The sequence below is a fragment of the Carettochelys insculpta genome, chromosome 1 (genome assembly GCF_033958435.1).
Source record: "Carettochelys insculpta isolate YL-2023 chromosome 1, ASM3395843v1, whole genome shotgun sequence".
Lineage (NCBI taxonomy): Eukaryota > Metazoa > Chordata > Testudines > Carettochelyidae > Carettochelys > Carettochelys insculpta.
In genome coordinates this window covers 252852986-252865463 of record NC_134137.1, presented here as the reverse complement: position 1 = coordinate 252865463, position 12478 = coordinate 252852986, and the positions used below count along the sequence as shown (strand labels likewise).

Below are 12478 nucleotides of genomic sequence, written 5' to 3'. Positions count from 1 at the left end.
ATAGAGGTTTGAAGTTTGGGTTGGTTAGACTAAGTATCCCCAGGTCCAGATATTTATCAGACTCAGACTGATAGATGACATGTTTATCTGAAGATTATTCTGTGTAATATGCGTTAGTGAGCAATATGGCCTAGAACATTCACAAGGGCCAGCCTTTGCACACTTCCTCATGTTTGCAGCTCACTTGGAGATGTCACAAGGGCAATGTCTACGCTAGCACCCCCTTTTCAAAAGGGGGATGTTAATAAGACACATTGGGATATGCTAGTGAGGCTCTGCAATGAATATGCAGCACCTCATTAGCATAATGGCGGCCACAGCACTTTCAAAGTGCTGCTTTAGGTCGCGCAGCTTGTCTACACGGAATCCTTTTCAAAAGGACCCCGCAGACGTCAAAACCCCCTTATTCCTATTTGGTTATAGGGAGAAGGGGATTTCGGTGTTTGCGAAAGGACCCCATGGAGACAAGCCATGCGTGATCAAAAACAGCACGTTCAAAGTGTTGCAGCCGCCATTATGCTAATGAGGCACTGCATATTCATTGTAGTGCTACATTAGCATATCCCAGTGTGTCTCATTAGCATTTCCCTTTCAAAAGGGGGGTGCTGTGTAGACACATCAAGGAGAGGCTTTCTGATGTTTGGCTGGTACTTCCATGCCCAGATAGAAGCAGAAGTATGTTTGCAAACATTTCAAACCCTTGTACATGGTTCAGTTTAGCTTTGGTTTTAAGAATTAACAAAAAGTTTTTATTTTACACATACCACGTTACGCATTGCTAACATGTACACTTCTGTGTGTGGTGTTAGCACAACATCATTGGGAACTCCCAGAGGACAGATCCTAGCAAAACACTCACACTGCCGATACATTTTTTAGAGTCCATTTCCAGAGTAGTATTGAATCCCCTCAAGAGCATTGACCAGTTTACACAATGCAATTGGGGTGGGAGGCCAAAACAAGATTATGCTCTTGGGATCTTCTTGAACATAAACCGAAGAATTCCTCCATCACCACCACCACCACCACCACTACTATCTTTTGGCTGTGTGGGGCTTGGGGCCATCATCCACTTCTTGAGGAGACTGGTGGACCTGAGTCCTTGTGGACTCACCCTCAGGTTTCTTCCAGCCTGCCCTTCTCCTGTATCTGTGTGCTGTGGTTCAGAGGGCCTCCATGGAATATAGCTTTGAGGCATCCTATATTCCCCGTGATACCCAGGCACGCTGATGATAACTACAATCAGGTCCTTCCATGTTTAAGGATGGTAGAAAGTAGGATTTGCCTGCAAGCTGCTAGACAAGCTCTGCTTGTTCCTCCCCCATCTGTTCAGGAATTATGTATAAAACATGTGGAAATCAGAACACCAGATACAAAGGAAAAACAGTGGAACAGATCTCTGTCACAAAAAATAGCTTAAGGAGTAGAGAGGGGAAGAGCAGAGGGTTCCCAGGGAGTCAAACAAAGAATTCCGAGAGCTATTCACACCCAGCTAATGTGTTTGGCCAGGAATCTGCAGGCTTAAAATCCTCGTCCTGGTTGGAAGTGGAAGAAAGGGCAAAGGACTAATTTTGCATTTAGGTGGTCATATGTTGAAGGTGGTAGAGAGCTGCATTGCCCCAGGGAAACTCCAGAAGGAAGATGACTTAGGGTGCTAGAATTCAACGTGAATCTCCCAGGGAAAAGGCACTCTTTGCTCCCCCATTCAAGTAGCTCCCACGCCAATCCTGCCATGCAGCCAGCACTTTCCCTAGTTCATGGAGGTGGTCTCTTGGCTCCATCTCCTCGCTGCATGCTTTACGGCATCCTAGGGATGGTCAAAATTGGATTTAAAATTTCCAGAATTACAAAATTGATATTAAGAAATTCAAATTTATCTAGTAGTGTAGCTGCAGCCTAGGTGACACATTCCAGTGCTTCCCCACTCTCCTGGTGAAAACAGTTTTTGCTAATATCCAGCCTACACGCCCCCTTCTGTAACTTTAGACTATTGTTCCTTGTTCTGCCCTCAGTCACTATTGAGAACAGCCTCTCTCCATCGTCTTTAAAATCCCACTTCAGGAAGTTGAAGGCTGCTATCAAATCTCCCCTCACTCTTCTCTTCTGAAAACTAAATAAGCCCAGATTCCCTAAGCCTCTCCTAAGAAGTCATGTACTCCAGCCCCTTAATCAGTTTTGTTGCCCTCCTCTGGACCTGCTCCAGTGCATCCACAGATGTAAAATATGATTTAGTACTTTTACTGCATCCAAAAATAATTTGCCACTTCTATGATTTTTTTAAAATCTTCTGTTTGTATCATTCTGTTATGACCCAGGGGTTTGTTTCTCTGTTTCCCTCCCTGTCTTGTTGTGTCTCTGTATAGATACATGGATTTTCACCTCTAGAGAAAGGGATGCATTATTCTTAATCAAAACTTGGAAATGTGGCAGGAGGAGGTACAGCTGCAGATGAACATTATCTAATGCAGCCATCCTGTCATTTGAACGTTCCTGCTTAATTTAATACAATTATTTAATCAGTGAGGATAATATCAGCAGTATGATTCATTTATACAGCATGTTTCACAACTACTTTTACCTCTCAGCTTCTTATTATCGCCACTGATAATTTCATGAGTGACTATGGAGAAAGAAAAAGAACTGCTAGTGCAATTCTGTGTGGACACAGCTGTAGTCTTGGGGCGGGAGGGCAAGGATGTTGAAGAGTTTCATTTGTGTGTGTGCAATTGCACTCCTGCTATTGATATATTTACTGCTTAAACATTTCTGGATAAGCTCATGACTGCATGGCCAGGCCAGTGACTGGGTGTATTGTTCATAGTGCAACAATAGCAACATTGTCTTCTGCCCAAACACACCAGTAAATGCTCCATACTTTGCATTTCTGTTGAAATGAAGATCTCCATGAAGGAGAGAGAAGGAGGGGAAGTGGGGCCATGGCTTTGTTTCTGGAGGGGTGGGGGACGTATTCTTTGAGAAACCCTCTCTTTGGCTTCTTGTTTCTAATTCATTTGGCTGTAATATGTACCGTCAAGGACATTTAGATAGGCAGCAGAATGTGGTGAATGTGTTCCCAGAGGTCATGAAAAGCCGCTTTAGTAGAGCACACTAGGCTGTGCTTATGCCAGGCCATTTAAGCACATTTGTATTGCCAGTTAGATGATGTACAGTGTAGTTCATGATTTTGTAATAAATTGTGCAACCGAGACCTTCTGTTGGTGCTGTTGAGGGGTGCAGTTCTTTGGGATTATACCACAACACAGTGTTTTAGTAGCTGTATTTTAACAGTAAATTAATCTAATATGTGAAAAGAATCTGATTATTGAAAGTCCAGTGGAAGTACTTGATCTCCCTCTCCTTCTCTCCACCCCTGCCCCACCCCACCGGTGCACTCATCCAACTCAGCCATTTTCCCCTCATTTACAACCATATGAAGTGGCATGAATTTTACTAAGCAAGACAGAGACTCAGAACATGAGACTGCTCTCCCTGCTAAAATCCTTATGCACACAAAAATCCCATTGACTTCATGGGGGTTTTGCTCTACAAATCCAGGTGATTCCAAGAAATACAATTCAGATCTTGGATCTTGAATTCCCTGATCTCTGCACATGTTCTCTACACCCTCTTCCTCCTCCCTCCCAAAAGGAGTTTCAGGATTCAAAACTGGAGTTTTGCTTTTGTCCGTTGTAGGGCTAGGAACCAGCTGTAAAAACTTAGATGAGAATTAGAATCTGACATCCCTATGGTTCCAAAGTTAATGAGGTTTTGAGTTCATCTCTAGTATGGCTTTTGATGAGCTTTCAACAAAGGAAAGCAAACCACTAAGGTAGTTTTAAAAGAATTCTCTGCTGATAGTACCATGGCAAAAGGGGCTGAAATCTCCATTACAATGCATTGGTTCTACTGAACATAGTTCCTTTCAGCAGCCTTACTGGCATGTTTTTGCTCCTGCATTGCTATTTCTTAATTTTTTGTTTTGTTTTGTTTTGTTTTGTTAGCCAAATATGCCACTTTTTAAAGGAAACATTTCATGCCCTTTAATCGAGATCATATTTCACTTTCATCACATCTGTGTTTATATTACTACAAGACTTCTAGGTCTTAGTGTCTTCTGTTTTAAGCATTAATCATTAGGGCTGAATATATAAATAAATGTTTGACTTTGTTAGTTCTTCAGAAAAATATTGGGCCTGTTCATACCAGTGCATGAGTTGGTGGGCAGAGGCGAGGGGTAGAAAGAGAGAGAGGCTGTGTCTACACGGCCCCCTCCTTTCGGAAGGTGCATGTTAATGAGGAAGTGTGAAATATGCTAATGAGGCACTTTCATGAATGTGCAGTGCCTCATTAGTATAATGGCAGCCACGGCGATTCGAAAGTGCCACTTTTGAATCGCGTGCGGCTCATGTATCTGGGGCCCTTTCGAAACAACCCCCCAGTCTTTGAAAGCCCCTTCTTCCCAAAACAAATGGGAAGAAGGGGCTTTCGAAGTCCTGGGGGTCGATTGAAAAGGCCCCCACTACACAGGCAGCACGCAATTCCAAAATGGCACTTTTGAATCGCTGTGGCCGCCATTGTGCTAATGGAGCATTGCATATTCATGGCAGCACCTCATTAGCATATTCAAACTCCCTCATTAACATGCCCCTTCCAAAAGGAGGTGGCTGATGTAGACACAGCCAGAGAGAGAGAGAGAGGACATGGCGGCTACACAGGGATCAATCAGTGTTGGATTTCCTCTAATAAAATAAGTGTCAGGAGTCATGTTAGATTCTGTGATCCACCTAAAAAAACTCTGTCCCTCTTTAAAGGCACTTTCTACATGGATTGGTCCTGTTGGGTCTGATTTTTATTTACATGAGGCCCCTTTATATTATCAGAGCAGTGTAAAGGGCCCTCAGTGTAAATGAAAAGCAGCCCCCTAGTTTTTAAGATGACAAAGTAGTAGCTGCAACTGTATTGGTTAAAAGTAATGGTAAAAAGGCAGAATGCCAAATTGTCCTCTCAATTACACCAGTGTAAATCAATAAAAATGTAAATGTGTCTCTTGCCAGTTTAGACTGAGGGAGTTGAGAGCAGGCCCTATGGCCCTGAGATCTGAAAGCAGGTCTGAAAATCAAAAAGGATAAAATGTTCTATCAAATATTGAGTGAAGGTTGTATTGTTGATCTTCACCTTTGGAACAATTGTACACTGTAACCAAATCCCAAAACATTTTTTTTATGGATCCGAATGATCTGACTCTGAATTTTTGACCTCTCAGACTGGATTTGTAATGGCATTTCAGTCTATATATGGGTTTGATAGGGCCTTTTGAAATAAGAGCGGTAAAATATTATGAACTCTGAATGGTACAGTAATGTCATGTTTTAAATATGTGTGCAGTAAACTCTGTCTTAACTGGAATTCTATCATCCGGAACTCCTCAAATAACTGGCATTTTAACCATAAGTACATTTAGTTACATTTTCCATAAGTACAGGATAGTGAAAGTAAATACAAATAAATATAGCAAATACAATATAAGTTGACAGTGTACAATACTCCTGTAGTTGGTAAGTAAAGTACTCTGCATACATTTTCGTTGGTGTCTTAATATCTAATCTTGTTTTTCTTTAGTGTTATGCGTTACTTCGTATACCTCTATCTTAGCCTAAATATTTGAATATCTGTCAACTTTCTGGTCCCAGGGCTGCTGGATCTGAAAGAATTTACTGTAATACCTCAAAATAGTCCATTCATTCTCCTAAGTTTCTGTGACCTCCAATTACTATAACATTAGCCTGAACACACAATGAAAATGAATGAAGGGGCAATTTGGAATGACATTTATCAGCTCTGGAACTGTTGGCTTCTGTTATTTCCACAAGGCCTTACACTTCTTGGCTCCAGAGAAAGCTGGGATGACTTGAATGAAGAAGAGCATTCTAAGCACCATGTATAGTTACAACACAGACAGTTCCATGTTAGAGTAAATCAGACAGAAAGATCCCCACCTCCATTTCTACCATGCATTACATGAGATACCACATTATGTTGGGGAGTGATAGCTCAGTGGTTAGTTCATTGTAAACCCAGGGATGTGAGCTCAGTCCTTGAGGGGGCCTTTCAAGAGCCAGGGAAAGGCTAGATTAAAAACAAAAAAAGGCAGGGATGGTGACTTGGTCCCCTGAGTCTGGACTGGACTCGGTGAACTCTCAAGTTCCTGTCTGGCTCTATGAAATGAGTATATCTCCATGTTTCAGCCAAAAACTAAAATTGCTTTGAGAACTAATGAAAAAGCTTTGAACTTCACACCAGAAATAAAAGTGGGTGGTGGCGGGGGGATAAGAGGGTGTCTGGGAATCAGGGAGGCAGGGAAAAGAAAGAGAGACACAGAGAACAAAGGAATTTAAGCTCAGTGGGCTGCATAGACCAACTACGTTATAAAGAGGAAGGGTATGGGGCCCTCATCTCTAATTTGTAGGTTTGAATCCAGCCTAAGTCTGTGTGGTCAGTGAAAGCCATTCCCATCTGATGACTTTGTGGTGGGCTGTATGAAATGAGCTGGTGGTCTCAGGTTTTCATTGGACAGACATTTCTTCACAGAGGTCATCACCATATCTGAACCTAACCAACCCTTTCTTTGGCACTTATAACAGAGGTCAAGAATTGAGTGTACATGGAAACTGACCTCTCTTGAAGGGAACTTATAAAAGTTAGTGGGGAAGTTTGTATTGCTCCTTTTGATCTGTGCTAAATGGAGGACTTGCGTCTCCAGAGATGTTAGTCTGGCACATTTTATCAACACAGGTGGCTGGGTTTGTTAGGTCAAGCAACCATCAGGACTGGATGTGTATTGCTTAGTCTTAGTGAAATGGATTCTTAGTATAGTAAATATATACATGTCAAAAATATCAATTGAATGGGGCAAAATTTCCAGACACTTCTAAGGAGCTAAGTGTCTTGGAAAGATACTAAGTACTCTGAAGTGAGCTAAGTCACTGCCAAAAAAAAAAGGGGTGGGGAGGGGCGGGGCTCCTAAATCTACTAAATCACTTTGACACTTGAAACTTTTACCCACTTATATTTTTCTTGATCGTTCTTCACGGGGAATACTATATATCGAAGAACTTAACCATCACTTTAAAGGCAACATTTTTGTCTCTTTATTTCCCTGATCATTTTGTTTATTCCACTTTAATTCATTTTAACTATGATGATTATGAAAGTATAAAAGTAATCAAATACATTCATATATAATAAAGACACTTAACTCAGAAGCTTGCCTATCTGAGATAATTGAAAGGCGGCATAACAGTGCATTGCAGAATTACAAGTAGGTTGCATGATGATGAAGACATTCATATTTATGTAACATTTCCATATGCAGTATAGACTACGGGAAATTTCCTTGCTTACTCTGCAGCATATTGCATTCTTTGGACCAGAATTAGTATTACTATAGCTGCAACTACTCCAGCAGTAAAGGGGAAAAGTTCTAGTGGACTTTCAGCTATATTTATCAATCCTACATTATGATCCTGATTCTGATTGCTCACTAGTATCAGTCAGGAGAAATTTCATAGGAGCAAATAGACTTTCTTAAATGTAAAGCTTATGAAGAGAGACTAGAATCATTCCTGTTATATCTGTAATAGGGTCCATGCAACATTTTGAGCATGGGATTAAATATTAATTTCATTACTTAAAAGATGGGCTTCTTAGTTCACAAGATGCAGAGAAGTAAGGAAATATTTAGCACCTTGTTTTGTTGTGATATGACAGTATGAAGCACACAAGATGCAGACAAGTATGAGGAAGGTATGATATTAAGATTATATTGAAATTATATTCAAAATATTTTTAAATCAAAACAAAGAAGCAGTCCACCACTTTAAAGACTAACAAAATAATTTATTAGGTGATGAGCTTTCATGGGACAGACTCACTTCCTCAGACTATAGCCATACCAGAACAGACTCAATATTTAAGGCACAGAGAACCAAAAATAGTAATCAAGATTAGCAAATCAGAGAGTAGAGGGACAGAAGGGGGGAGGGAGTCAAGAAATAGATTAAGCCAAGTATGCAAAAGAGCCCCTATAATGACCTAAAAAGTCCCATCCCGTTTCAGACTACATGTTAATGTGTCGAATTTGAATATAAAAGAGAGTTCAGCAGCCTCTCTTTCCAAAGTGTTGTGAAAATTCCTCTTCAGTGAGGCTCAAACTTTCAGGTCGTTAACAGAATGGCCCACTACATTAAAGTGGTGGCTGACTGGTTTGTGGATCAGGAGTGTTTTTATTTCTGTTGTATGCCCATTAATTCTTTGTCTAAGAGAGTTTGAAGTCTGTCCAATATACAAAGCATCTAGGCATTGTCGGCACATGATGGCATATATGATGTTAGTTGAGGAATATGAGAATGTGCCTGTGATTCTGTGAACAACCTGGTTAGGTCCAGTGATGGTATCTCCAGAATAGATATGTGGACAAAGTTGGCAATGGGCTTTGTTGCAAGGAAAAGTTCCAGGACTGGTGTTCCTGCAGTATAGACTGTGGTTGTTGGTGAGAATCCTCATAAGGTTGGGAGGTTGTCTGTAAGACAGAATACGCCTGTCACCTAGGGCCTTCTGGAGTGTGGCATCCTGATTAAGGATAGGTTGTAAGTTTTTAATAATGCGTTGCAGTGGTTTGAGTTGGGAGCTATAGGTAATGACCAGTGGTGTTCTGTTCTTGGCTTTTTTGGGACTGTCTTGGAGTAGCTGGTCTCTGGGTATTCATCAGGCCCTGTCGATTTGTATTTTTATTTCTCCTGGTGGGTAATTCAGATTTATGAATTCTGTTCTGCTATGGCTATGATCTGAAGAAGTGGGACTGTCCCACAAAAGCTCATCACCTAATAAATTATTTTGTTAGTCTTTAAAGTGCTACTGGACTGCTTTTTTGTTTTGATAGTATATAGACTAGTATGGCTTTCTCTATGTTACTATAAATTTAAATGTTAACTATTTATCTTCTCTGCAAGGATAGAAAGCAGCTTTTCTGATCCTTCATTTGCATTTCATTAGAGTCTAAATAAAGCATGTGACTTTTTATATGCACACACTCAATCTCTTAGCTGGACAAAGCAAGTATAACTCCTAGTGATTTCACTCGTAACTGTACTCTCTTCATGAACTTGGCCCATGTTTTCAGGGTACACACACCATGGTAACTATTAGAAAATCTCTAAACTTTCTTATAAACATCCAAAAGTCCAGATGCTTGTTATAAAATATGCAAACCCATGATGGAGATTGGAAGCTGCAACTAGCACAAAAACAGATTTTCTAGTTCTGAGATTTTCTAGTTTTCTGACTGAGTAAAAAATACCCATGATATAAAAGTGATTGCTCTGATTTTCACAAGTACCAAAAGCAGAGAAAAACAAAAATAAAAACATAAAATCAATATTTACTAATCAAATTTGGGTTTGGGTTGAATTTTAGACAAAAGCTGTGCTTAATTTTTCTTTTTCTACCCATCTCAAGTTTTTTTAAAAAATACGCAATATTGTTGTAATAGCCCTCCTGTTTGGATTGTGTTACTATGCATCATGTACATGCAAATTTGGGGGAAACTGTATGCACACTGTGAGAATAAAGAATGTTCTCTAATTCCAGGGTGGTGATTCTCCAATTCATGAGTCATTTTGATTCTCAGCTAACATAACATGATGGCACCATAGGAAATGTTGTCTGATGTATTATTAAGATCACTTGTTTGCAACTTTACATGAATGGAAAGTGATTATGTGTGTTTTGATACAACTATGGCAAGAGCACCATCATTGTAGCTTGCTTAATCTTGTGCTTATTATAGGATGAAGTGGCCCAGCCACTGAACCTCTCAGCTAAACCCAAGACATCCGAGGGAAAATCTCCAACATCGCCCACCTCTCCCCATATGCCAGCTCTGAGAATAAATAGTGGGACCAGTTCACTCAAATCCTCTGTACCCGCAACATTAGCTAGTCCTTCGGCCAGAGTTAACACAATAGGTAAGTTTGTTTTCTTTTGTTTATCTTGATGCAGCACAGAGTCAGCACAAAAACAAAAATCTGCATTTGCCAACCATTGCCACACAATGGTAGAGAATAAATCAAAGGTGGAGCCTGATGTTTCATTCACTGAAGTCAGTGGAAAAGTTCTCCATGATGTCAGAAGAGCATGATCAGTCTCTTAACTCTCTCCACATTCAGCATGCGAAAAACTGATGTTATTTCAGGTATTTCTGTATCATAACAAATCATAAATGATGGTGTTTTCATTGTTTTCACGGCTACCACTGTATTACAGTGATTCAGCCATTTGCCAGTGTCATTTGAAATCACAACCAACTGATGAATAAGCTTAAAAAAAACTGTAGGAGTTATGTGTCTACATGTGGATACAGTTCCTTAGAAAATTGCAGGTTTAATCAACAGTCCACAGAAAAGCTTTGTGGGGCATTATCTTAGCTTAATCTAGCAGGAGTAATATTAATGGGTGACTAAAAAGTAACCAGCTACATTTCAAAATATACTTTACATTGTATCTTGAAAATAATTGGTCTAGCTGCTTTTAGCGATGTTCTGTAATAAATTTTTATTCCTTCCTTCACTTCAAAACTGCCGCCCTTGTGACTTTTAAACAATAAATGGTTCTGCTGTTATTGACACTTTATATTTCACAAACGCTTTATATTAAAAGGGGGAGAGAGAACATGTGCAGGTGCATGGGTGCCATTTCCTTTAGGTTTGTATTTATATTCAGTGCTTTTCTTGTTTAAAAAAAAAAAGAGGAGCTGGTACTCAGGCAGCTCCCCTACCCACAACCAGTCCCACAGCTGGGGCCACCAAGGTGCTGATACTCAGTACCGGGACAAAATAAACACTGTTTATATGCATAAGGAACATGCAGACACACCCACTGTAATTATAATATTTCCAGTTCAATGTACAAAGTGGTTTAATATACAGTAGACCCTCAGATTATGAATGCCAGAATTACAAACTGACCAGCCAACTACTCATTTCATTTGGAACTAGATATACCACAATCATGGAAGAGACCAAAAACAAAAAACAAACAAACAAACAAAACAGATACAGTACTGTACCAAGTTAAAAGTAAATTACTAAAATGGAGTGAGAAAGCAGCATTTATCTGTGCTGGAATGTTTCAAAGCTGTATTAAGTCAGTGTAAACTTGTCAAAGAACAACCATCATGTTTTGTTTGGAATAAAGAACACGTTAGAGTTATGAACAACTTGCATTCCCAAGGTGTGTGTAACACTTAGGTTCTACTGAAAGTTGAACTGTGATTTCATGGTGTAAATTAATCATTAACTATTGTGGATAGCATTTAGACCTTCATGGGGGAAATGGCAGAATATTCTACATTTGCTTGTTGTGGGGTTTCTTGCATCTGCCTATGAAACAGTTATTCTGGCTATTTTTGAAGACAGGATAATGGGATGAATGGAGTGTAAATCTGATCCAGTTTGGCTGTTCCTATGATCTTTCCATTGCAATGCACTGAAGCTGTTTGAAACATCCATTCTCTTTGCCTATGAACGGACATATACTTCACCCAAATCCACTGTGGATTATAGTCCAGCTGTGCATACACCATTAAGAACCACATTTATACCCAGAGTTTAAAATGTGTATGTGTGTAGTCTTACCCTTCTCTCAGCGTCCAGACTGATGGGAATTATGATTACATGCACCAAATAGAGAACATACTTATATGGCCAACGTACAAAGGAAAATTGCTTTATCTGGAATGACATTCTCTAAAACTCCATAAGTGTTTCATAAATATCCCATTGTTAAATCATGATTTATTATGCATTATTCTTATTAAAAGTACACTATTTAACTTGCTAAGTTAGTAATGTGTTTGCTTCTTTAGTCTGTTTGACCCTGGTGCTCTCTATGTACATTGTGCTGACTTTTCATTTTTTTTACTCTAAAACCTTTGTCCTGAAGAGAGTGAAGAGCAGTTTTAAGCATAGGGGTAATAATTTGACCTGCATCCTAGTGGTAGACAGTCACTTCTCCTCCTCCTCCTCCACCCCTGGAATTTTGCGTAGATGTGAGATCCCTGCAATTTACTTTTATCCTTTTAACAAAATGCAGATTTTGAAACACTGTACCTATAATGAGTGTTAATGTAATTGGATAAAAGCTGTGAGGATGAATGGAGCTTTAAAGGTCACTCTTGTAAGACGAATTAATGTGTTATACCATTAATAAACCATGGAAAACTGTGGAGCAAAAGATAACATACTTAAGTTATTGTTAATGACATCGAGTTCACTGCTTTATATCTCCTAGCTACAAAAACAGATAGTGACTTTTTGAGGTTGCCAGCTGAACGGTATCATCGTGCGTAATGTATAAGATAAGCTGTCTTTAAATGTGACCCAAGAAATGGACAGACTGAGGCTGCTTCTGTCTAAAAATTGTC

The 12478-nt window shown here is 39.7% G+C and overlaps 1 protein-coding gene across 8 annotated transcripts in view; it reads left to right on the top strand.

The window, feature by feature from the left end:
* Positions 1–12478, top strand: part of SOX5 (SRY-box transcription factor 5) — a 422924-nt gene that overhangs the window by 352641 nt on the left and 57805 nt on the right. For all 8 annotated transcript variants that reach the window (XM_075004792.1, XM_075004831.1, XM_075004821.1 and 5 more), the window contains one exon: positions 9845–10022. In XM_075004792.1, the coding sequence (XP_074860893.1) occupies positions 9845–10022 (178 nt within the window). The remainder of the gene's footprint in view (positions 1–9844; positions 10023–12478) is intronic.